At 40.8% G+C, this 27,613-nt stretch overlaps 1 protein-coding gene across 1 annotated transcript in view; it reads right to left on the bottom strand.

Annotated features, from left to right (window-relative positions):
* Cdkal1 (CDK5 regulatory subunit associated protein 1 like 1) overlaps positions 1–27,613 on the bottom strand; it is a 627,408-nt gene that overhangs the window by 391,257 nt on the left and 208,538 nt on the right. The window contains exon 9 of the mRNA XM_050142389.1: positions 16,873–16,976. Within this exon, the coding sequence (XP_049998346.1) occupies positions 16,873–16,976 (104 nt within the window). The remainder of the gene's footprint in view (positions 1–16,872; positions 16,977–27,613) is intronic.

Genomic DNA, 27,613 nt, shown 5'->3' with positions numbered 1-27,613 from the left:
TGTCACTCGACGGGGTGCCAATTCGGTTTCATAAGGATGACATCACGCCCATTTTACCAATAACAATGGCACTAACAAGAACTTGTAATCAACAAACCTCAGTCCTCTCCTAGCCCTGGCAGGTGCAACTCTTTTTATGCTAAAAATAAGCCAACATTAGCTTCAGCTGAAAACTATTTCTTTTATCACAATGCTAAGCAGAAGTTGGCTTCCATAAGGCAGTGCAGCTGCTGCTGCCAAGGCCGCTTCTGCAGATGCCTGCATTAATTGTATCAAGGACATACTGAAATAAGTGCTTATTCAGCACAATGGCTATTGGGGAGCAGCTGGAGGCACAAGACAAACTGTCTTGAAGGGAATGCCCCAGCCCAGTGTGTAAATTACAATGATGAAGTACAAAGAGTCTAAGTTTAAGGGTCTAATACAACTGCAGAGCAGGGCAAAAATTTAGTGTTATCAGTAGAGTCCAGATCCAATAAATAAGGAAGAGAAACTTGTGCAGATTTCACCACCATTGCTTTTACCGTTGTGGGTGCTATTGAGACCCATTTCCACACAGCACGAAGGGGAAACTCACCACTAAAAATATCAGTGCTGTTGACACTGCACCTCTTGCATGCATGTATTAGAATATATTCCCCTAATGTATATGTAGAGGGTGGTGTGTGTGTGTGTGTGTGTTTGTGTGTGCACGCGCGCATGTGCATTTGTTAAGCAGCAATGCCAGAATAGCTCTGTTTATTTACACAAGCAACACTTGGCTGAAAATTGACTCTCTGACTAGCCTTCTTCCTTGGTCACTCAAGCAGGCTCCCTATAAGCAGCAGTTGTCTGTTCTTTGGGCATTTCTCGTTCTCTTACATTAGTGACTCTCACTGAATTCATGGTGATTAAACACTATTCCAGGTGACAGGTAATTACAGAGTTTCTGATCACAGCAGTTGAGATAGGGATGGAGAAAATATGCCAGCCAGCATCCCTGGAGACGGACAGAGCCTAACGGGAAACAACAGGCCAGGGTCAGATTATGGTGTCACGTGTTTCTCTCTCAGCCTTTGCCAGGGTCTCTGAAATCACATTTATCTTCTCTAGAAAAGTTTCAGTGAGGATGGCCACACCCACACATTAGCTGGGAAATTGGCCTGCGACCACACAGTGGCTCCAATAACAAGATCTCTGTGATTTCATCTTCAGTGTGAGCCTTGCACAAAGCTACTCAGGGGCAAATCAAGACTCAGGAAATTAAAATTGCTTCTGTTGAGGAATTAAAAAATATAGAATGGGTAAGACATGAATATCAGCCATCCACATAGTACAAGTACAAATACACTTTCTTTTTACTTCAACTAAATGATGGGTTGCTAGGAAGACTGAAAACCATCCTCAGACAGGATTAACTGCACCTGTACTCTGCCTGGAACCCAAGCCTTCACTGCCCCAGTCACCATTTCCATGGCTACATAGATCTTCCCAGAAGATGTATGTCATCACAGTAAAATGCTGTTACTGTCATCTGCAAGCCATGATATAACATGCATTTCCATACAAAACCAACTAACTTCAGATACAGGCTAAGATGATATATGAAGCTGGATGCTAGCCTTCCAGCCAAGTTTATCCTAACAAGCACCACTTGAATGACCTCATGACCTCATGACCTCACCCCAGTAACCCAGCATCACAGTCTAGAAAATAGTTTCTGTATGAATAGTTGAAGAATTAAAACATAAATTTTAAAATGAAAACAAATTACTGTATTAACCAGAAAGCAAGACAACTCTTGTATCCAAGTGGGTCTTGATGCTTCTGTCCCTTGAAACAGTTCTTTGAGGGTACTTGGTATCTGACAGCTCTATTAGCCTGGAGCCTTATCCAGCATGTTTATTTTTAATGGGTTTCCTTTACAAGCAGCTGCCTAAGATGCTGGCTTTTTCATTCTTTCTTGGGCCTTTCGTAAATATTTGCAGCAACTACTCATTAACCATTGCACATCTATTCAGTCCTGCTGCATGGCCTGTGAACTGGAACCGGCTTTTCTCTTATTTTCTATCTGCTGGCCATACTAGAAAACCCCTGCTGTTTGGGTTCAGTCTGTCAAGGTCCAAATTATTCTCCAACTGAGAGCTAATCAAGGGCGTCTGACCTGGTTTGCAAATAAACTAGGAACAAAAGTGGGTTTATTTTTTCTTTCTTGGGAGCCCTAGTTCTCACAAACTAAGGCAAAATACACGCACACCACGGATGCAATTGCTTAAAATTGGAAACAGGCACAACTGCCCACTGACGATGGCTGGGTTTTCCAGGCACTTCAGAGGTGCCCATTTTCAAGCTATAAATCCATTTTTTATAGAAATTGGTTTGCAAATACATTCCAAATTAAAAGTCACAGTTCATTTAATGTAAGTCTGAAGCATGCACAGAATGTATATTTGAAGCACTCGGCTAACCCAATGAGGACTCTGAAAAATTCAAGTATCCCCAGTGATGCCAAGCTTCAAGTTGCTGGGTACACATGGCAGAATTAAGCTTCCTGGACCATTAACATCATTACTTTATCCATCTTATATAGACCTCTACACTATGAAATATGAAATAGTTTCTGTTTTAAATTTTCCGCTGCCCCTGCTGTTGCTGTTACTGACAGACTCATTCTGGCCAGACTCTCACTTTATAGCTCAGACTGGCTCTGAACTAACAATATCCCTGCCTCTGCCTCCTCACTCTGAGGTTGCTCCACTGACATTATGAATAGTTTCATCAACTAGTGAATGTGCATAAATGAAATATTACTAATGTATCACAATAAATTAAGGTCCCAGAGACAAAAGTTACATCTAGGGTCTGAGGCTCAGGTATCTAATCTTAGAAAACAGCCTAGGGAAAAAAGGCTGAGGGTAAGGGAAAGTCTCAGGACATCATCCCAGAACATTATGACTGCAATTCTGTGAAGGATTTTCCTTAAATTGCTATCAACTGACAAAGTGACCAAGTTACTGCAATGCAGTTAGCTGCACTGCCGCAGCAATGCATTTGCAGCAGGCAGTACCCGAATATGTCACTTTCCCCAAGAGACCACACAGCACAAGGCAAAGTGCACAGGCTCATCAGTGAGGAACTCTGCATTTGAAACTCGTCCCCAGATGGGAAGCAGGACAGCAAGCGTCAGCAGCCACAAGGCAAATGGAAGGATGGAATGCAAGGCCAGAGAAATGTAAAAGTTCAAAGATTATCTGGTACGCAGGCCACAGACAACATGAGCAGCCATAAAGCATGGTGGCATGCCACTTACATCAAAAGCACAACACAGTTATCAAAATATTACCACAAGGCAAATAAAAAAAAATCAAGGAACAAAATCAGAGATGTACAATGATTCCACCAGGTTTATGAAATAAGGCTTTGTTTATTTAGGATTAGCAGATTTGTGGGTTTTTTAAAGAGTCATTTTATTATTGGTATTTATATAAGCATGTGGATCTATGTCTGGTGTGTGTGTGAATATTGGTGGTTCTTGTGGCACTGAAGTTACAGGTGAAGTTATGGGTGGTGGGACTCGAACTCCGGTCTTCTGGAAAAGCAGTACTCAGTCTTAACAGCTAAGTCATCTCCAGTCCCAGGTTTGTAGTTCTGATTTCTGGAATCTATGCTTAAGAAAACTCAGCAGTCCCATGGGTAAACATATGATATCATGAATTAGCTGACCCGCATTTGAGTAAGATCTGGTTTCACCCAAAATGTATCCTGCCAAAATTCTCTGTTTTTGTCTTTTTCTACAGTGTCCTGGGTAACACAGCTACCATTCTGGAGGAACATATGATTCAGTACTCTGATATTTTATTGAAAAAAATGAAATATTCTGTACTATACTAAAGCAAGTTCTAGTTAGAAACTTGTCATTGTTGGTTTTAATATTCGAGCGTTCAGAGACAATTCAGAATATAAACGGCATTGTCTTCATATCCCAAATCCTCTCCTTAAGAGGAATTCAGCAAACGTTTGTTAAAAAAACTAATAGTAGAAACAATTAAGCAAAGCATACGCACTGACCTCAACTAATGTGCCACTTAAAAATTATAATTCTCTTATAGTTATTCAAAGTATGCTATTTTAAAGGTCATCAATTTAAGTCAAGAAACATGCAATAAAATGCAAAATGCTAGGCAACCTGAGCAAAAACACAGGTTTTCAAAATTTATACAAAGAGCTATTTTTCACATGACTAAAATATTTATGAATTTACAAAAAGCATACATTACTTGAAAATCCAGTTCCAAAAATATTGCTGGATACATTTAAATGTTGGGTTAACCATGTTAGAGAAGTTATTTAAAAATCTTTATTCAATTTATTCTCCACTTAACACCAAGCCAAGCTCCTCCTACCTCCCCCTCTTTTTTACATAAACTAATTACATAGTGAATTACATCTGAAAGTCAGTGCAATCATAACTAAAGGTCAGACCATCGAATATAAGTTATTTCAAGTCTGAAAAATAAAGCCCAGATGTTACTACAGTGAATAAATATAGATATAAAAATGGAAATGAATTCAGTTGGTAGAGTTTATAGCAACCCTTTTTTTCAAAGCGAAATGATCTTTTCTTTTAAAATGAGTTTCTCCAACAATTCCTATGTAAAAAATTACTGCCTTTGTTTCAAATATTCTGTCTTGCTATTATTTGTTTATGTCATATACATAGGTATATATTAATATTCACATGTATCCAATCTATGTCTTCTCCCCTAAATGACCTCACATCTATGAACAATCCTTTTTTTCCTTAGCAATCAAGGTGGCTATTTCTACCAACCTGAGGATCCAGACATGTACAAGATTTATTGTGAGGTTTCCTACCTTTGGTTGCTAACTAAGGCTTGCTATCTCGTCATGAGAAACATCACAGCATGTAGCATACACTCATTCCAAACAAATTTACTGAACACGCGACCAGTGAGCCCCTGGCAGCCTTCACTGCCACAGTGGTCAAGTGGAAGGCATAAGTAGACCACTCTACATCTAGCAATCCCAGTCACCACAGATTAAAAAAAAAAAAAAAAAAGAACTCTGTAAGACTGGAACAGACTGTGCTGCTAAATGACATGAGACAGTGGCTGAAGAACAGCCACGAGACCAAGCGATGGAGGGCCAGGAAAATGTTGTTATTCCCTAGGACCTTCTAAGGTCACAGTGGGTAGAATGGCACCTAAGACAACTTCTATCAGAATCAACTAGAAGCTTAAAAATGCAGGTCCTCCCTACACCAACCAGTACAGCATTCCCAAGTCCGCTAAATACCCAGGAAATCTCCATATACTTTACATTAGGGAAAATGTGCTTAAAGTCTGGTGTTTCTTCTTAAAAGGTAACCCAGAAATGGATATGTCAAACCATGCATATACATTAAAAACAAGTTTTAAGAGCACAAAGTGATTCTCAGGCAGTGGCTTGTTTTTTCAGGTCCTTCCTCCTTGTTCATTTCTTTGAGTTTAGTCAGATAAATCAAAGTATGTTTTCCACTATGTAAGAATGTAGTAAGGTTAGGATTATGGTTTTAAGAATTGCTGTCCTATCACCAGGAAGCGTGAAGGATGGAAAAAGCCCAAGCTCACAAAAGCAGCGACTCAACTCCAGCGTAAGGCATTGCGCCTACTGATAACAGTGGGACGGAATTTTGTACAGGATTTTGTCATTCTGATCAAGAACAGGATAGTTGCTGTTCGGCTTCCACGGCTGTTGGTTCGGTGATCTTAGGGAAGCCGCTTATTCTCCCCTGCCTCAGTTTTCCCATCCGGAAGCTAGAAGTAAAGCATACTTAATAGGCAAGCACTGTGGGAGCTGTGTCTGTGAGACTTGGAAGATCGTGACTACATGGTACCTTCCTGTTATTCGTGATCAAAAAAAAAAGGTGACAAAGAAGAAGGTCCTGGGAAGACACTGGCAAGCTGCATTCTTTACAACTTTTATCCTCCATTACTTCACTGTTTCCTCTAAAGTACACAGAGTTTACACTTTTTATCTTTTTCTTTGCTCATTTTTCTCTTCTGTTCAGTAGTGAGAATACCTGTTTAATTCATCATTGGATTATAAGAATTTGGCATGACAGAGGCTGTATATTAGGCCCATAAAAAGATGTGCTGGAGAAATAGATGATTACAATGATAATTTATAAATTCATAGGCTCCAGTGACGCTTTACTCAAGGTAATGTGTTGCTTTCTTTCCAGAGTGGTCAGCTTCAGAAAGAAGAACAGGATTCTCCATTCTCCAAAAGGATGAACAAATAACCATGTTGCAAGGAAGTCACATTTAAGTCTTAACCTTTTTAATGAGATTATAATAAAATTACATTTCTCCCTTCTCTTTCCTCCCTCCAAAATCTCCTATATACCATTCCCTGCTCACCTTCAAAATCATAGCCTTATTTTCATTAATTATTACTGCATGCATATATGTATGATGAGGTTTCCATAAGTATCCCAGGCTGATCTGAAACGTGCCATACTCTGATCCATCCTCCTGAGTGCTAGGACTATAGGCAAGCGCCACCTAAAGTAGTATCTTACCAAACAGTCAATCATGTAAAAGCCACTGAGAAACCTCTCACAGAAAGAAGAGAAGGCTGTGAAGACAGAGCAGACAGTAAAGTGCCTAAAGCAAAAGCATAATGCGCTGAGCTCAGGTCCCCAGTGCACCAGCAATACAGGAACTGTGTACGCTGGTGTGAGTCTACAACCCAAGACCAAGGAGGTGTGGATGAGAAGAGCCCTCGGAGCATTGTCCAGCAGCCTAGACACATCAGTGAGCTACAGGTTCAAAGAAAGATTTCATCTCAAAAGATAGTAGAAGTATATATGTATGTATATATTCTATACATATGTACTTAAGTGTGTACACAAACACAAAGCGACCAGGAGAGAACTGTTGTGTTGACTAAGGTGAGAAGATGGTGGAGCCAGGGCTTGGGTCTCTGCTTTGTGTCTGTGGTTGAAGATGCTATCTCTCAGCTTCCTGCTGCATGATGGGCTCTTATCCTTTTGGAACCATAAGGCAGAAGAAACTCTTATTTCTATAAGTTGCCTTAGTCATGGTGTCTTTTTACAGAAACAGAAAAGCAATTAATACAAGTCTAATTAGTTCATTAACACTGCTAAAGGGATTATTTCCATAATATAAGGCATGTTTGTTTTATAAACCATGTTTAAAGGAGTTAAAGGTCTCTTGATTCTGCTAATTATAAGAAATTCTGCTTTCAAAGAATCAACTCATCCTCATCAAAATACATGATATTTAAGGAAGAAAAATTTGGTAAAATTAAAAGCTAGGCATGGAAATGATCTAGGCATTGATTCGCAAACTTGTGGAGTTTTAAAACAGACATTTCCTAGCATATAGCACCCTTAGTCTATTCAGACAGCTGTTACAATGTATCTTAGAATAAGTAATTTAAAAACAGCATATATTTATTACTCACAGGTCCAGAATGCTGGGAGGCCACAAAAAGGGGCCAGCAACTTCAGCGTCTGATGAAGGAAGATTAATGCTCTACTTCAGAGATGAGGCCTCTGGCTGCTTTCTCAAACATAGCAGGGTTTATGCGGCAGGTATCTGTCTTGGCCAGGCCTCACTTACAGGCATCACAACCATCTGTGCTCATGGACTAGTTACTCCCCAAATACAACCTTCTAATAAACATCATTAGGGATTTAACAGGAATAGGGATTCTCAAAGTTTACAAGCATTCAGACCAGAGCAAGTACCTGGCGGACCACCAGAATCTTTTGGGGTAGATTTGTGAAATCTGTAGTCTAAAAGTTCCCATAAAGAATGGACAACTGGTACTATGATGTAAAATTCAAATTAAAGCTTGCACGTCATTAAAAGATGGGGTTTTAGGAGCAGGGAAGGCTTTAGGGGCTCCTTTTCCTTCCCTTCAATCACTACCTCCAGAGCAACAAGGGGCTGGGCCCTATCAGACTGCCAGCAAATTCTGGACTGCCAGTTTTCAGAAATATAAATAAGTAATTCTGTTCTTTGTAAACTACCAGGTTTGTGTTGTTTGTTTTGCTTACAAGACAGGATCTTGCTGTATAGCTCTGGTTGGTTGGCTTGGAACTCACTGTGAAAACTAGGCTGACCTTGAACTCACAGAGATCTTCTTGCCTCTCTCTGTGCAGTGCAGGGATTAATGGTGTGTAGGACTGGAACTCCCTGCTACTTTGTATGTTTTTGTGATAGTGTCTTACTAAGTTGACCAGTCTGGCTTTGAACTCTGAAATGCAAGTAATCCTCCCACCTCTGCCCTTACATAGACGGGACTCCAGATATCTACCACCACGTCTAGTAGTCTGTGGCATTTTATCGTAGCAGCACAACTGAATGAATACAGCAGGCCTAACATGGGAATAATAGAGCAGATTTGCACCTATTATATGGGAAAATTCAGACCAGATTTTTGTCACTGCACATAAACAGTAAATTCCTTCATTATTTCACTGTTTTGATCAAATGGTGGCATTAGCTAATCAGGATACTTCCCCAAACAAAGCTGCGAGGTGTGGTTGCCATCACCACTTTCCTCTCAGGTAAAGTGTGGTGATTCATTTGAGGAAAACGCACAATACCAGGCTGACCACAAAGCTACTGGGTTACGAATGTGGCCAGACGTTCACACTTCAACCAAATCTAGAGTCCAAATTTTATCCCGAGTTTAAAACTCACATGCACAGCTACTAACTCAACATTATTTACTTTCCTTAACTAGAAACTCAACATATTAATAAAGTCATGCTAGCTTTCATGACTTGAAAGGAGTTGTATGCACTGCCAGAGGAGAGAAAAGTTGTCTTCAATCTCTGCCTAGCAAATTAAATAACCTTGCCTGGCAAGACATGGTGCTGGTGCAGTAATGGTACAAATGTCATGGGAATCTTCCTGCTTGGTAGGAGACCTACTCCACAAGATGGAACTCATAATTGGCACTATGGTGGGAGCCAAGAACCTGTGGCTAGACAGATCACGGAGCCTAGGAGAGCTCCTGCGTCTACTGCTCTGCTAAGACAACACAGTATATAATGACTCCTAAGGCTTTATTACCACGCCTACACATTAGTGCAACTCTCCACGCTCATCGGAGAGTTACTTATTGCAGTAAATGGTGATTACTTCAAAGACCAATAACTGGCCAAGGTGTTGAGAGTAAGAGATGGCAGAGTGTTCTGCCCTAAATGGGGCATCTATATGCCTCCTCCTCCTCCTCCTAAGGCGCAGGCGTCACTTCAGAAAAGGGATAGAAAAGACTGCAAGAGATGGAGGCAGTAGAAAAATCACAAGAAACTGGGTTCCAGATACAAAAGGGCAATCCCAGATGTGAATTCACAATGCTTGTGGCAGCACGCACAAGACTGTGCAACCACAAGACAAATGAAAATCCCAGCATGGAGGGGGAGGGAGGAGGGAGAAAAGCCCACTCCCATCTATGGAGCTCCTGGCAATTCACAGCTGCCGTGAGAGGGAGACTCAGTTTCCTTTAAGGGTATAGCTCTGGTAGGTTGAATACATTCTAGCTACACACCCGCACTCAAAAACATATGGACCACACAAGTTGAACCTACTGGCTTCTTAGTTAATTGTTGTTTGAGGGCATAAAGTTGGCTGGATAGAAAAGGGGGATTGGGTCTGTGAGAAGTTGAGGCAGGTGCAAATATAATCAAAGTACACTGTATGACATTCTCAAAGAATTATTTTTTTAAAAAATAACTAACTGTAAGAATGTAGGGCAGTGGTAGAGCCTAGAGTTCTCAGGGCTCTGAGCTGGATCCCTACTACCGCCTACACACACACACACACACACACACACACACACACACACACACACACAAGCACATGCATGCAATGTGTAATTGTGTAATCACTCATTTCCTTAATCAATACATTCATTTATTTATCAGCTTTCTCTTACTCAACTACATTGTCAACTGTTGGATTTTCTAACCCTCTGGCTTCCACCCTCCTCTTGTTAATGCTATCAGAAATGACACATTAAAGGGCATGTGCTTCCAAGTCTGTAACCTAAATCAAGCTTTTTCCTATATCACAAGCAGTAAGAAATGTGCTAGGACTGACCAAGAGATATAAAGAGCATATGGAGGGCAACAAATAAAAAGAGATACAGGAATTTATAACCTTTGCAGACAGCCAAGGTCCCACTAACAAACATTGTTTTTCATGTAGAAAATTGTGCTCACCGTACGTGACATTGTGTAAGGGTGTTTACGACAATTTAATATCCACGGGAGCAGGAGAAGAAATTTAATAAGTTTTCAAATGAAATGAACTGACAGCCAGTGTGAGAAACTGCAGACTCTGCAGAACGAGCATGAGTTGTTGGCAGCCCAGAATAGTGCTTCTTCCCAGAAAACATCCCACGAAGGTCAGGTTCAAAAACCATCAGGTAACGGGATCGCTCTCACATCTTTCCAGGGCGGTTAGCATTCCCCTAAACAACCTTCCAGTCCAACTTACAGCTTTCAACGTTTACCAAAAGTATCCCAGAAACAGAGCAGTCTCAATCCATGCCCCTGGGGGAATGTGTGTCCCACTGTCACCCAGGATAACTTGCAGAATGCTATTAAGAATGTGCAAAACCAAAGCAATGTGTATTTATGTGCATTAGTGTGGAGTTAAGTGTGCATACCTGCTTCATAAAACAGTAGATACGTGGGAACTGTTAGCAAATGAGCCTCCGCACTAACTTCTCAGCTGTAGATCACCAACATCTGTGTCATAAAATCAACTCTGTATTCAATTAATTCACTAGATAAACACCTGAAGCCAAGAGGCATTTCTTGTTTGTTCTGAAATGGGTTTTCCATGCCACATTTTCCTTACAGGCCCCAAGCTATACATGGAATTACAGGAGGCATGATCATTTCTATGTGAGACACTCACCCAACATTTACAAGGCACAGATCAAACCCATACTCGCCACCAGATATGCTTGAACCTAACGTCTTCTATAAAAGGCACCGGGCACTAAATATACTCTCTTGAAAACATAGCTTTTCTGAGGCTTGAGCCTATGAGCAGAAATACAAACTGCTTGCAACAAATGCTCAAGAAATATGTGTTGAGTGAATAGAGCAGAGGCCATATGGTTCCAACGGTCACTTTAACTCAGGACCACACCGGGGTTTCTTTCTCATAGATGGCTAGCGTAATATAACCTCCAAGATCCCAAACGGTATCTTGGGTGTTAAGAGCCAGACATGACCATGGCTGATCACCCAGGGCTAGCAGGCAGCAAGATTTTACACAGAGACCATTGTTGAGTAGTCTGACTAGAAGGGATTGGCAGCGTTAAGGAAGTTGGAGACAGCCATAAGGGTTGCCAGTTTGCTGACACCACTCTAGATATTCAGGTATGTATCCAAACTCCAAAGGCTCTTCTGTAAATTTTAAAAAAACAAAAGTCAATGAGCTCTTATCCTAAGACTTACTTCATGGTTCTGTATACTTTAATGTTCATCACTACAAAATCAGGCATAGTGCTATATGTCCAAATGCCAGCATTTTGACAGCAGAGGCAAGAGGATCAGAAGTACAAGATCGTCCCCGATTACATAGCAAGTTATAGGCCTGCTAAGGGCTAGGTGAGACCTTGCCTCAGTACTTCCCACTTGGTACCCTCTTGCGTAAACAAAGAGGAGTGCCTTGAAACACAGTCCATGTGGTTTTAATCTTTTTAATCCCTACACTGTGCAGAGTAAGTACTCAATAACTGTCAGCTGTGTCTTCGGACCTATCTGGATGATGATAAATGACCTGGGTGAATCTTGCGACCCTACAAACACGCACCTGTCTCACAGTACACTATAGATTTTGCCTTCGTGTGTTCATGAAACTATGAAACTTCCTCTTTCCCTGTTTTTCGAGACAGACCAGGATTCCCGGGTTAGTAAAATTATCTTGTGTTTTTTACAGAAAGCTGCTTTATGTCGCTTTCATTTTCATACTTCATTACATATAATCATTTAATGTGGGGTACTTAAATTCCTTCTAGAGTTGACAATGTATAGCAAATGAATGTAATCTATAGGAGACATTTACTTGATTATTTTATTTGAATATTGCACAAATGAAAAGATAAGGGAATTAGATATTTAACTGCCACATAAATTAATAGAATGCCATTATTGGTCCCTTTTTGATACTGAGGCAAAAATCATTATACAGTAATCATGACTAGAGGTGATAGTCAAATGGGGGCTTCATGTAAGCTCCACAACTGAGCAATTTGGATAATACAACAGAAAATCCAATATTGCTCCCAGCATTAACTACTCAACATAGCAGGAAGCAATGTCTCCTCTTTGCTTTTCACATTAAACTGAACCATAACAGGCTGTGTTCTTTGCCAGCCTTTGGCTCGGAATTTGATTTTTAAAATTTCAACAGTAATCCTGAAATCACTAGGCATCAAAACTTTGTCTTCCTGTTCTGAATGCTTCATCATAATTTACATTATGTCTCTAACTGGTTAATGCCACTTACGTTGCAGGGGCTTTTCAGATTTATGAGGGCAGAAAGGGGTGGGGGCGGCAACACACAAATGAGATCTAGAAAGCACACGATAACTGTGAAAACAGCCCATCCATCATCCCCACGTTTTGATTCAGAGACAGAAATGGAAGGCGCCGTTTCCACACCACTCACCCTCCCTGCACACACACAAAGGTTTGCTCCATCGAGAACACAACTGAAACTGATTGATTAGCTGCTGGAGAAAATCGATACAAATATCCTGGAAAACAGCAGCCTGTGAATGCAATCTGGCCCCGACAAAGTCCTGGTCACTACTTGACATGTTTTTCTAGATATCTAAAAATGCAGCTACAAGGAACCCAGCAATCCTAGCCCAGGGACCACAACTACAGCTAATCCCTATGATTTTATTAAAGAGAAAAAGAATCCTGACTCAGCAGGGGGGAGGTAGGGAGGACAATTTCCCAACACACAAATACAGACCTGTCTCAAAACTGAAAACCACTGAGAAAGTAAAAAGGGTCACTGAAAAACGCCTAGAAGACTAAAGTGGGTGTAAAAAAGAAAAGCAACTAAGAAACCAACTAAGTATGCACACACTTTATGTACGAGAGAAATGAAGGCCGATGTTTATGAGATAGAGTCTTGACTTCAACGCTGCCTTGTTCAGAAGTTAACAGGCGCCCTTTCGGCAGGTGAATGGAGGAGGGGCAAATCCACATTCAGGAGCCATTTATCCAGAATGGTTCCCGGTCTCCTGCATTTTCTCTTCCGAGTACCACCTGTTTTTCAGTGGCCTGTAGTTATGCACATTCACTACAGAGACAGGAATTGATTTTTTTATACACATGAAACATTTCATGAATACGCTACTAGGGAGAAATTACACACTTACCGTATGTTCTATTGCATGAGGAAACCTGGTTTCTAATCCTAGTCTACACAAGGTTGTTTTTTTTTTTTTTTTTTTTTTTTAAGAAAAATCATTTGTATTACTGGAACACAGAAGCCATTAAACAAAATTGGAAGAGGAAAGAAAGAAAAGGCCACAGAAACAGGCTGTGGTGGCACATCTCTGTAATTCTGGCACTCTGAGGGCAGAAGCAAGAAGACTGCTACAGGGTTGAAGCCAGGCCTGGTCCACATACAAGCTCAATGATCTAAACAGCAAGAACTTGTCTCAAGGGGGGGGGGGGGGGGGGGGGAGGAGCGGGGGGGGGAGGGGGGGGGGGGGGGGGGGGGGGGGGGGGGGGGAGGCTGAAAGAAAAGGGGGGAAAGGCAAGGGAGAGGAGAGGCGGGGAGGAGGGAAAGCAGCATCTGAAGGACAGGAAATGTATCTGTACTGATAGCAGAGTTCACTGATAGCATACTTACATTTCTTCTTTGAGAAACTCGTCACAGACCCACGATTGTTGCCCATAGTGGGGTAAGCCTTCTAAATCATGGTAGAATGGTTGTAGCTCAAAGACACACGAGTTATTAAAGAATAAATAAGACATAGAAATAAAAAGTGACATTTCTTCTATTATGCTGCCTGGGAGATTATCTTTTGTGATTTGAAAATGCAGACTTTAGAATACTATGTGACCCTAAGCTTCATGGTTCTTTGCAGAAAAAAACAACGCTACCTAATCGATCTGTGTACGGTGCCACCTTGCAAAGCTATGTTCTATGATGGGACAAAAATTTGCATTTTTCTAAATTAGAAAATGAAAAGTGACTGTCATATTTCATAACTTATCTATAGAGAATTTTCTCATAAAACACATTTTAAAGCAAAAATAAAGCCTGCGGTTGGATCACAGTCATTTACTTCTGTAACAGACGCTACAATGTTCTACCGAAATTCGGTTTCTCCTCTTGGATTCATTTGAAATGCCTTTACTGTAAGGAACACATCTACTTCATTCTTTTTCACACAGCCAGCAGCTTACACATGTCTAGAATTCTTACAACAGATAACGCTAAGTTGGCAGTGAGGAGAAACTGCAGCTTGGAGAGGTTGGACAGAGTTTCAACTACAAACTGCCTACAGCAGCCCTCCTGCACACAGCAGTTCCCTTAGCAAGTAGAAGGGCCGCAGTGCTACAGGAACAAGGCCATAAGCCAGTCAAATGACTCAGCCACCTAAGACCCAGGGTCCCAGCTTCAATACTTAAGATACAGATACCAAGACAATAAGTTTGAAGCCTACAGTGCCAAAATCCAGTTGAGAATAAAAATAACACACAAATAAATAATGACAAAAATGGCACCATTTTCTGGAACTTTCTTCATAAGCAGCCACTAACTGCTGCTAATCTTGGATAAGCTGTGGCACTAGCCCAGCCCTGCAGAGCTGATACTACCGACTAACCAGAGAAGAAACTGCCTTGTGCTGCTCAGAAGAGAAATCAGATTGCTGAGCTGGAAGCAATTACAAAAGTTCCCTAACCAATTTCTAAAATTCATGTTTCCTTTTCTTAAATTATGTATGAAACATGAGTGGGTTCGTATAAAGTCATGATGCAATGCTATCAACAGTAAGGATCAATTATGAAGGAATGAAGATAATTCTTTACGCTTAAATAGCCATGTTGTTGTTTTATATTTTTCACCTTTTTTCAAGTGAAATGAGATAGGTTTTTAAAAGTCTGTGGAATTTCATAATGTTGAGAAGTACCGCCTCCTATAACTTATAATTAACAGTGGTTCATTACAGAATATTTAACCGTGCAAACATGTGTTGCATTTGTTTAATTATATAAAAAATGTGCTGTGTTTCTTTATGTTGTGGCATACTTGTTGAATTAAAGATGTGTTGCTGTTTTACCTTGCCTGACAAAGGCACCTGATTCATCTAATAAACAGCTGAATGGCCAATAGCAAGACAGGAGGTTTTGGTGGAACTTCCAGGCAGGGAAAGTAAGTAGGAGAAGGCATTCACTTAGGCGTGAGGATTAAAGAAAAGGAAAAGACGCTATAAGCCAGCCAGACATAGGGAAGCAGGAAAGTAGGACGTAGAGAATGAAAGGTAAAAAGCCCCGAGGGAAAACGTAGATGATAGAAACAGGTTAAATTAGGTAAAAGAGCTAGCGGAACAAGTCTAAGCTAAGGTTGTTCATAATTAATAATGAATCTCCAGGTCTTTATTTGGGAGCCGGTGGGCAGCCCAAAGAAAATTCCAACTATAGTGGTTGGTTCATAGATCAGACACACTTGATATCCCCATCATCAAACAAACACATGGAAAGGCAAGCACCAGCCAAAAGTGCCAGCCAAGATGACCAAGTGCATAGAGAAGGTTTCTATCCAAACGTGTGCCCCTTCTGAAATTGCTTCCAGGAATCCTGCTGCAAAAAATACAATCTCCATGGTTTCCCCAGAACAAACAAACAAAACTGACATAGAAAACACAGTGTAATCAAAGCCCAACCACCTCTCTTTGCTTCTTATCAGCACCTGTTTAATGTGAACACAGCAAAGGAGTAAGATAAAACAAATGGTTAAAAAGTTGGCTTTTATGTCAATAAATGAACCAAGGGTATGTTTTTCTCTATTATACAAAACATTCCAAATTCCTGTTGATGAGAGCTTTAAATAGACTGAATGAAGAAATGTGTTTGGAATGCAAACATTGTGACATTCAGGTTTAAGTGCTGAATGCAGTTTTCCAAGTTACTTGCTAAAAGGAAAAGTACATTGCCAGTAACTATTAAGCCACAAGATGAGGAGACAACAGACATTCTGCATGTTGGGTGTAAAAACACACCATGTTATATAGACAGATTAAAAACAAAGAAAAAGAGGAAGTTCATGGTTTAAGCAGTTATGTGTCAAAACAACCATGACTCATGTCAAAGATAAGCCTTGCTATTTGCTGAGGGCAGGGGGCACTGATTCCTAGGGCAGGACAGCCCAGGCAGGCTGTTCTTCTTAGGGCTCTGCCCAGTGCCACTACTCCCAGGACCCACAGCTGTGGATCTCATTCACCCCACAAAAGTCCGAACAAAATCCAGAGCTGTGTAGATGATGGCTGACTGACGGACTGACTGATTGACTGATTTCTTTCACTCATTCATCCCCTATTTTCCCTTTTCTATACCTAGATATGGGTGGTGCTGCAATGTGTTGTTTACCTGAGAGTGATTAACTGGAAAAGTCATACAGGACCATAATTAAAATAAACACGGCCTGGATGATTAATCTGATACTATCCTCTGTTAGCTGAGGAGACACAATTAAGCCTCAGACAGCTAAAGAAACTTGAACCATTTTAAAAGCAGAATTGCTTAGAAGATGAATATGACTTCTTAAGGCGACTGACTTCGCACATAATTCTAGAAACTCTTACCTTGAAAGGACTGCTTGGCTCTCTCTACAAGTTCATCAATGGGATAGCTGGCCAGGTTTCCTCTGGCGTGTTTAGTTTTGCAGTAGGTACAAGCATTGAGACACCTGTTCAAATGGTAGCAATAAATGAGGCTCAAAAACTTAAAGTCGCGGCATACATAAACTGACAGGCAAAACAAACAGTGCAGTGACATTTTAGTAACATTTGCTTAATTTATATGAGATACAAAATAAATTATCTACATGATTCATATTTAACCTCCATGAGGAGCACAGCTGATAATCCTTGTGACTTTTATCTGAGAGAGAATGATCACAGAAAGCCACAGATTATCCTCAACACACAAATGTACAAGAAGCAAAGTTTATAAATATTTTAGATGATTAAACACATGTATCTATGCGAACCCAAGTTTATAAACTCCATGATTAATCAAAGGAAAGCCAACACAAAGCGCCCAGTTTTTGTAAACTACCAGTATTTATTTGGCCATCAAATAACTAGAAATGTTTTTGTATTCCTTATGTGCAGCTTTTAAGGAATATTAGCTTAGCCACTGAACTTTTAATTAATGACTTAACATTAAGTGAACAGGGAACAGCATTTTTATAAAAGTGGAGACTTTCAGAAAATTTCAGATTATTTTTCTCTCAAAGAGGAAAATATTAAGATGCTGCTGTGAGCATTCTGGGAGCTACACTGGAAGAGAAAACAAACAAGATGACAAGGGTAGCTGTGCAGATGTAAAATTGATTCATGGCCCAGCAGTGCTCAGGCACGGGTAAGAAGTTACCTGTCCACACTAGAATACTGGTTCTTTCAGTTTTGAAATACAATTTAAATAAAATTACGAAATAAAAGACAATTTTTTAATACATAAAAAGATAAAAATCTAAAAACACTGAATAAAATAGAAGTTGTCTGTCCTCAGTGATTCAGTATCCACTCTAAGGAACAAGGCCCTCAAAAGATCATTATTACACAAATGCTTTAAATTTTCATATTATAAAAAACAAAATTTGATAAATGTTACCAAGATGATTTTACTGGTATATAACTGTGAAAAATATATGAGTCACTCTCCTTAGTAGTCAAACCAACAATAGGCTTGATGTCTGATAGTTGTGCATGTAATTCTAGGGAACAGAAACATGTACGCTTTGAAAAGTGTTTTACTATTTAACCAACCACTGATCGTGACGTTTCAACACTGTTCCTCCCAAGTACTTTACATTTCGTTTAACGATTGAGAGCCTTCTGTAATGTTAGAAGAATGATGCTTAGCTGTTCTATACAGAGAGGGTAACCCTTCTGTTCCCCCCTGACTGAGGAGAAATGTTAGATTAGGCACACAGGTGTTCTTTAGCCAAGTCTGTACAGTGGGGGTAGGGGATGGGGAGGTGCAAAGCATATTATCAACAATGTCCACCACACAGAATGGGAATCGACCTCAAAAAGTCAGACAAGTGAATAGCCCAAAGTTAGAGAACAGCTCAGGTTCAAATTCCGCCGTGCTAGATGTCAACTCTATGTATGAATATGTCCTGGAACAAATGGGCATCATACATCACTGGAGTGGGGTGGTAGAGCTTTGTTTAGCAGAAATGAGGCTCCGGTTTCCACTTCCAGAATTCCAGTATCAAAAAAAAAAAAGCACCTAAAACAACAACAGAAAGCATCCTCGCTACATACACAGGAAGAAAGACGGTCCTCGTGCAGTGCAGCAGGAGCTAAGGGAATGCAGCAGCATTTGACAACGATTATTCTGCTACATAAAACCATTTGTTTAAAATATGTACTTCTCTGCTTTAGATTTGAGGGCCCTGCCATCAGGCTTCCTGTCTGGGCTGGCCCATGCTTGTTCTTTGCATTCCCGCTGTTGTCTGTTTTCTGTTTCTCATCTACTTGCTGAGTCTATGGCAGAATGTGTCACCTCACATGACTTATTCTGCTCCAAGTTCTGGAACTCAATTCCCAGTGCTGTGCTGGGTACACTGGGAGGCCACTGTGCGCTCTTACTTTGCCTCAAACACTCCCATGGCTCTGGTATTCCCCTCTGACTGCCATTTGCTGAAACCACCTGCTCTCCTTTCTTTGTTCCGTCCAGATAAAGGGCACTGAGAAGCCCAAGGGCCATCTTGAGAGAAGCCACTAAGACCTCTGATTAGGGTTGCTCCTTATGGGATACCACGTCAGAGGAAAGGGTAGGGAAAGGAAAATGGGAAGAAGAAAAGAGAAAGTAGTGTTTAAAAAAAACGCAGGTGAATTGATACAGGTAAACTATGTAGAAAAGTTTTTACTGTTGGCCACTAGGGTGTTTTGTGCAACTAGTGTTAACACCAGGAACTGTATTAAGTTTAGATTACCAGGTGACAGGTATGCCAAACTCTGCAGAAAAGATGCCCTAAGAATGGCCTGGCTTAAAATTAACAAGAGCTAGTTCCAGGACAGGCTCCAAAGCTACAGAGAAACCCTGTCTCGAAAAAACCCCAAAAATAAAATAAAATAAAAGCAAATAATTACTCAATAATGATAGAAGCACAGCCTCTCCACAAAAACCAGCCTATGAAAATGTGCTAAAAGTGGAAATAAGTAATATAACAAAACATTCCTAGTAGTCAAAGGGGCCAGGAAATAGAAATCCTCCATTAGGAACGCAGAGTGCCCTTTTCCCGGCTGCTTCCCCAAGTTGTGGAGGAGGCATTTTCAGACCCTAAATTTTCAAAGCATAAGACAGATTCATTCTCATCTGTCAACACAAAAACAAAAGCTTACTAATGATAAGAACCTTAAACTTAACAATTCTAAAGTGCATACTTCTGGAAGCAACCCACAACAGGACCAACTCGGGCAGCAGTCTTATGTCTAACTAATAGGAGGTGTCTGTTAGAGAGACAAAACACAGTGCCAAAGCAGAAAAGAATGAGGTTTTTTTTTTTTTTTTTTTGATGTTTCAAAACAGTTTTTTTTTTTTTTGCAGTCACCAGGACCTGTGCTGAGCAATAATTTCAACACTTCAAACCTCCTTCAAAATAAGGGAATTCATGATAGACCGTTTCAATTGTCCTTAAGCAATTAAACTGTCCAAGAGTAGGAACCCTGAGCCAGTTTCTTCAACTGTCAGAAAACAAAAGATCTTTGAAGGCTAACTGCTAAAAGCCAAAACCAAACTGAGGTGGCCACTGAGCTGCAAGGATGCAGGAAACCCTGCAAAGACCCTGGCTGTGGTGACAGAAGAGAAAGCCCAACACACCTACACATCTGTGAGCTGGCCTTTGGCCAAGAAACACTGACAGCTCAAGAGCAGAGAGATTAGATTGAACTCAGCACTGCAACCCCAGAGCCTGGGAGAACATATGCAGTAGAATATTTTTAGACTACATAAACTAAACAAATGAAATAACAATGAAGGTTCAAAAATCATGATATTCCAAAAGATTGGAACACATGATAACATACTGACTCAATACTTGACAATGAGAAGCAAATGAAAACAAAGCCCAACAGCATAGTCTTTTCAAAAACATTTGATACTATAAGTTCTGTAATAATTTAGAAACCATAGTCACACTCCAAAACATATCCCATATTATCTGTTTCAACCTAATATGATTTAAGTTCCTGCTTCTCCTTGTTTCTTGGTCTAGAATATATTTGGATATGCAAAACATATTTGAGAATAAAGCATTAAGACTGAAGTATTAATTACTAAAATAGGGCATTGTAGTTGCTCCATCTACTTTAATCCTACCTTATTTTTAATCAGTTAGTAGAGTATAAAATCTTTTTAGAAGCTTCAAGTGTGAGAAAACAATAAGTATTGGAAAAGCCACTTTACCTGGGCAAGAGCATTCTGTACTGATCTATCATCATGCAACAGAAATAGAAAAATCCAAGAAACAAATTGTTCGCAGGATATAGGTTGAAACAGACCATGTTGGTAAACAGCACCAACTGTGCCTCCTCAATGGGATCTTAAAGGATTTTTCCAAGGGAAAAGGACCAAGTGTTTGAACTGTTAAGCAAACAGATGAGATGCTATCAGCAGAATGATGAAGTCTGCCTATTTGGCAAGGCTGAAACCCAAAGCAAAGGAAGATGGAGTGCAGGAAACACAGCAGAAGTGAGGATGCAGAATCAGGAAGTCTTCAGCTTTCTGAAACCATCTCTCCCACCAGAGCAGATACCTAACACACTCATCACTGGCTCCCCATTCTCTCCAAAAGGCTGAGTTTCTAGGATAACTCAGTATCACCTTCCATTGTGCCCTTTCTGGACTTCCCTCTCTTGTGTGTTAAAAATGACATTATACAGATTGCACCTCTGTTCCCCTTACCCCATCCTTATTATCTCCATTCTTTGCTTCAGATGACTGAATTAATGGATTTTCACTCCCAAAGATTTCATCTCCATTTCCTTTACCTGAAAGGATTATTGTTATGGCCAGTACCCATCAATCCCCATAAAATTCAAGAGCTTTAAAATGATTTCGGTAGGAATGGCATCTAATAACCACAAGAGAGGACTGCTGCAAGCTTGCCAGATACTAAGTTAGGTATTTTACATAATAAAGATGCAAGAGGAATTATCTGGATCTTTCATAAAGGAAACTGAAGCTCAAAGAAATTATAAAGTGTGCCCAAAGCTACACAGAGCCAAGTCAGACTCGATTTCTTCTTCCCTCTTTTCTTTCTTTGATGCTGGACATCACACCCAAGACCTCAAATACTTTAAGCTTGTGCTATTATTATAACCCCAGTCCTAGACCCAATCCATCTCATCAGAAATTCCCAAAGCATGAATTGCATTCTGTACTGTTCTAATGACCTGAAAAATAACTCTCTGTAAGAATACAGACTAATTGTAAGATCCTCTAAAAACCTCACAGTTGGAGTTGGTGAGATGCCTTCCTAAGAGCCCTTGCTGAACAACAATGGGGAATTTATATTCAAATCCTCAACTCTTATGTAAAAAGCTAGGTGTGGCCACCCGTGCAACTATAAACTAGACATTGTGGCAGGGTGGAGACAGGAGGACCACTGAAGATTTGGGCCACCAGCCTTGCTCCAGGTTCATGAAGGAAAGCAGCTCAGAGAAACAAGGAAGAGTCTTATAAAATAAAACACCTCCTCCTGTCTTTACATGTGCCCGTGGATCTACACACCACACATATACACATATAAATAAAGACCTTGGAGTTGTCTTCAAAAGCATGTAGCAGTTTTACCATGGGCCACCACCTTTAACACAGTCCTTGCACACCTCTAAAATACTAGCAATGATGCTTCTGGAGACTGCACATCATCACTCTCATTGAGAGATGTGCTAAACAGGAAAGTCCTCAGTAAGAGCTACATGGGGAGACAGAAGACACCATGTGTAGCAACAAGAACCTCCTCTAAAGTTAAACTAGCCTGCGCTGCCACTACTAGTTTTTAAACTACTTCTTTCATTGTTTGAGACTGCACCATATCCGCCTTCCTCTTCTTCCCTCTGAACTCTCCCATATTTCCTTCATTGTTCTTTTTCAAACCCATGGCCTCTTTTTTCATTAACTGTTGCTATACATGTACACACAAACATATATATGCATACATACATACACATGTGTGCACACATATGCACACACACATAAATATGCAAGGAGAGCTTGCTCAGTATGTATGTATGTTCTCAAGGCTGACCATTCGGTATTAGATAACCAGTTGGTATGTCTTCACAAGAGCAGACCATTTTTCCCTTTCTCAGCTCTCCCCAATTGTCTATAGTTCTTCGTGTAAGGTTGAAAGCTTGTGGGGTTTCCTTCATCCATGTTAGAGGTATGTTGTCCTCATTGAGCTCATATTTAGGCAGACATGTTGGTGGGGCATGGGTATAGTTTCTGACATTCCCAGGAGACACAATCTCACAGCAAATTCCCTGTTCCTCCTGCCTCTGACAATCTCTCCACTCCTATTCCACAATGATTACTGAGCCTTAAAAGGAAATACAGGAGTTATAGACTGCACTCCATATCCCTGCAATATGAATGTTGTGGCTTTCTGTAATGGTCTCTGTCTGTCAAAAGGAGAAGTTACTTTATAACACTGGATGAGGACTACACTTATCAGTGGGTATTAGGACCCGCTATTACTATTGAAAAGAAAAAAAGCAAAATACAAAAATAAAATAATGCTAAAATATAAGTGTATACATATAGTTTCAAGACACTCATTATATTTTCCTTACATTTCTTAACTCTCCAGAGACCAACATAGTACCAGCAAGGTCTCTGGAACCTATTTCTACAGAACATTCTTTATCATATCCCCAAGTTTGCTTTATAAGTCTAGAAAAACACAATGGAGTACTACACAGCAGAAAAAAATGAGATCATGACATTTGCAGGCAAATAGATGGAGCTAGAAAAGATTTTGAGTTAGGTAACCCAGACCCAGAAAGACAAATATCACATGTACTCACTCATAAGTGGTTTTTAAACATAAAGCAAAGAAAACCAGCCTAAAAATCGCAATCCCCCAAACCTAGAAGAAAATGAAGACCCTAAGAGAAACATACATTGGATCTAATCTACATGGGAAGTAGAAAAAAACAAGATCTCCTTAGTAAATTGGGAGCATGGGGACCATGGGAGGGGGCTGAAGGGGAGGAGAGAGGCAGGGAGGGGAGCAGAGAAAAATGTAGAGCTCAATTGCTGCAGGAAGATGTATAGCTAACAACTACCTACCTACTGGGGCGTGGCTTCATAGACTATTTCGCTGGATATGGAAGCGCATCCAGCCCTTTTCCTCTCTGCCTTTCCCCCCTGGACCCCAGTTTTGCTGGTTCAGTTTGTTTGGATCTCATCTTTATCCATTGTTCATGCAGATAATCCTGATTTGTAAGTTTTATCTATTAATAAATACCTGCATAGTTCTTAGTTCTGAGCTTTTATTAAGCGCCAGATCTCTCCGCGTTCACTCTCAATTAAAAAAAAGTCTAATTTAAAATGCACAGAAAAAAATGGCAAGAAAATATCTCTGCTCAACTGAGTACTACCCTGCTTAGCAAATATATCAACTGGTGGAGTGAATAATGAATATCACTCATAAGTATCAGAGATAAAGCCAGGTGAGCTGTCCATGTTCTCTATGTGTAGCTCATGGCTTATCCTGGGAAGTGGTTTCATGATCACAGCAACAGCAACTATTGCCTGGAGCTGGAAGTTCTGGCTCACTGCTGCTGCTGTTCAGCCTCCCCAAAGCACCACATCGCATGCTGTCGGCCAGGGGAGGGACAGAAATTTGATGTGTGGTTCCTATGGAATGGATAACACTTTCACATTCTTTCAAGAGTCTCAAGTCCAACAAAACCCTGAGGTCAATGGAATACTGTCACGCTTAAAAACAAGACACAAACACTCTTAAAATTTTTTCACGGAATAACTCAGGGCTGGGCATAGCAGAATGGACAAATGCATGATTACACACAAAAGAACATCTGTACACATACATGTGTGCATGCATGCACATGCACACATTGAGAGAGACAGACAGACAGACAGACTTTCCCACTTCTACCCAAAACTCTTGTTCTGTGTGATTGCTTGTTTGGGGCTTGGCTTTCTCTTTAGGTGCAGACACCAGGCCAGATTACTAGACTTACTGAAGATTAAGAATACAAACAGGACATGCTTCCATAAATACTTTCAGTGGTGGTCCTACTACATATGGTAGAGATAAACCCAATGATTAAGTGAGAAGCAGCATTTATTCCTTGTGAATTCCCAGCGAAGAATGCTGTTAAGTGAGCAATACTTGATAGCTACACTCACAGATATTCTAAGGTCAACATAAGGGAAACAATCATCAGCAAAGACTGACCCAGGGTTACGATGATCCCACTGAGCTGCATGCTAAACATAGCAACCCAATGCTCTGAAGAACGGACCTCAAGCTACAGCTTCAAAGAAGAAACAGCTAGAAGGACTGCCTTTGCCTCCTCTGCAGCTCTATAGCCTGATCTCTGCCAAGGTGAAATCCACAGGAAACACTGCTTGGAACTAAGTCTATACTATTTACCAGGTGCCCCATTTGGGCGCCTACGATAAAAGCTATTGTTCTAACATGGGTCAAAACATCCTGAGAAAGACGGGAAATTGTTACATTTCAAGAGCATTGAAACAAGAAAGCTTACTTCAGATACACATCTAACAAGTAAGAATATAAAGTGTTCGGGTAGTAATTCCATGAGGAATAGAGATGAGGTCTTCAAACAGAAAACAGAAGACAAAGCCTAGCATGGATGCAGCATCCTAGCATTTACACCTCAACATATACTCCAGGAGGACAAGGCTGGGAAAGAAATACTAAAAATTATAAACCTCAACTAGTATCAAAACGCTGTCTCTTCTTTCTGAACTGATGACATAAAGCAGAGCCAGGACACACACCATGACCAGAGAGACACAATGATGCTGAAGCTCTGGGCTGTCCTGACCCTGGCTAGCGCGCAGATGGCCCCAGGCACGAGAGACAAGATATATGAGAAGAGTGCTTCCCTCTCAGGCCTTTGGTAGGAGCAGTTCTAGGGAAGGAGGTTAGGGCGAATTTTAAAAACACTGTCTCTGGGGCTGGAGAGATGGCTCAGGAACTAAGAACACTAGCTGTTCTTGTAGAGGACCCCAGATTTGGTTCCCAGTAACCCACATGGAACCTCACTACCATATGTAACTCCAGTTCCAGGGGGTCCAAACACCTGACCTCTGAGGGCACCAAACACACATGTGATGTACACATATACACAAAGGTAAATGGTCGTGCACACAAAAATAAAGAAATCGTTTTAATGACCCCATGAAGTAAGTAATTCAATCATTTATAAAGACTGACAGCTTTAGAAATATTAAGTCTAGAAAAGGAAAAATATATCTCAGATAAGGGAAGTAAGTCAATTTAAGAACTCAAATGTTGGGATTAGAGTATATCTCCATGGTAGAGTATTTGCCAACCATGCAAGAAACCGTGTTCATTTCAAGCACACTCTACATGGTGCTTTGTAAGAGATGTCCGCCATAGCATCAGGTGTCTGAATACTTGGTGCTGCGTTGGTGGTGATATTTAGGTAGGTCTAGGAGGTGTGGCCTTGCTGGAGGAAATGTCATTGGAAGCACGCTGGGGTTTCAAAGCCACACAACATCTGCAGTGTGCTCTCTTTAATACCTGCTGTGGGTCAAGATGTAAGCCCCCAACTTTCTGCTCATGTCGCCAGGCCTTTGCTCTGCCATCATGGACGACTTTGAATCATAAGTCCAAAGAAAACCTTTCTCCTGCAACTTGCCTTGGTTTTGGTGTTTTATCTCAGTAAGCAAAAAAGTAACTAACACATAGAGACGGGAAAAACAAAAAACATTTTTGAGATTGGTCAGTTGGGAGGAACTTACCAGGAGGTGGTGACAACCCCTCTGTTTAAGGCTGACGCAGCTATCTGGTGGCAGGCAAGGCTGCAGTATGAAAGACCAGGATCTCTCCTGCTCTATTTCTTTATTCAGGCATATAATTCGACAAAGCATAAATAACCTCAGTTTCTGTTTCATTGCCTGAGTGGTGCTGCTTTTCTTTTTATCTATATATTATATATTTTATACAAACAGTTTTGTGACAGCATGCGAACACAGTACTGTTGGTAATATGATAATGGAATTCCTGCCCTTCAAAGAGGCTTTGTAAGAGATTCGTCTGTTTGGTTTATTGCAAGGCTTTTCTTCTCCTGCTGCTAATTCCTGATTCTACCTTAAATCTTGAAGACATCTCCAAGAGAAGGACATAAGTTCCCTAACAATTCTGTCACAGAACATGCTGAAGTGGCCTCTTCTATCCTCTTCTTCCATCATTTACTTTGAAGACAGAAGCCCAAGGAAGCAAATTTGGTCTTTTCAACAGCTAGCCTAATGAAAAGGCCAAGGGAAGGAAGTTGTTAACGCAAGGTTAAGGAAGCAGGGCCCCTGGTACACAGTGCATCTTCATCTGCTTTGGAGGCATCCTGTGTTCTAGGGGTCCAAGCTCCATTGTTTAGGTGGGAGAAACTTGATGGGGAGGCGGCACAGGGGACCACAGCTGCATCCACTGAAGAGGTCCTTCGGCTGGAGTTTGGCAGTGGGGTAGGAAGTTCATTTCTGCTTCACGGGTATTGTGTTTCTTTTTTCCGAGACTCTCACGCCAATATTGATTTTCACCATGTCCATGCCTTCCTCTCCTTGCCCCAGTTCCTCTGGAACTCTCTCAAATCCATGACCACTGCCATCGTTTCCTACTACCCTTCCTTGAAAGTGAGAGCTCTAACTGTAACCACTGCTATGCTTGCTCCAGCATTACGGACAGATATGAATGAGGAACTCTTAAACTAAACATTTCGTGACCATGACCTGAGACAGGGACCAGGAGCACCCTGAGATCCTGGGCTTGAATAGGATTTGACTCTGAGTATTCCTCGTCTGGAAGTGGTAGTGTAATATCTCTGAAGGCCATGTTTTACTAAGGAATGTGTGCAGGTGAGGGTGTTTAGGTGTGATACTGTCCAGTTCTTCCTTGTATGTCTGAGTGAGCACTGTCACTAACCACCAGGTTTGAGTACTATCAACTCATTCTGGATTCTCACCGGTTTGGTGAAATTATCTGCATTGTGTCGATCTTAGTATTTGGAATTGCAGCTCTGCTGGCAGGGACGAGTAGGTACTAATCCTGGTTTCTCATCTGTTTCTTTC

Source organism: Alexandromys fortis, unplaced genomic scaffold (assembly GCF_014885135.2).
Source record: "Alexandromys fortis isolate MF-2015 unplaced genomic scaffold, M_Fortis_MF-2015_v1.1 scaffold_5, whole genome shotgun sequence".
NCBI lineage: Eukaryota > Metazoa > Chordata > Mammalia > Rodentia > Cricetidae > Alexandromys > Alexandromys fortis.
This window is presented reverse-complemented; position numbering and strand designations above follow the sequence as displayed.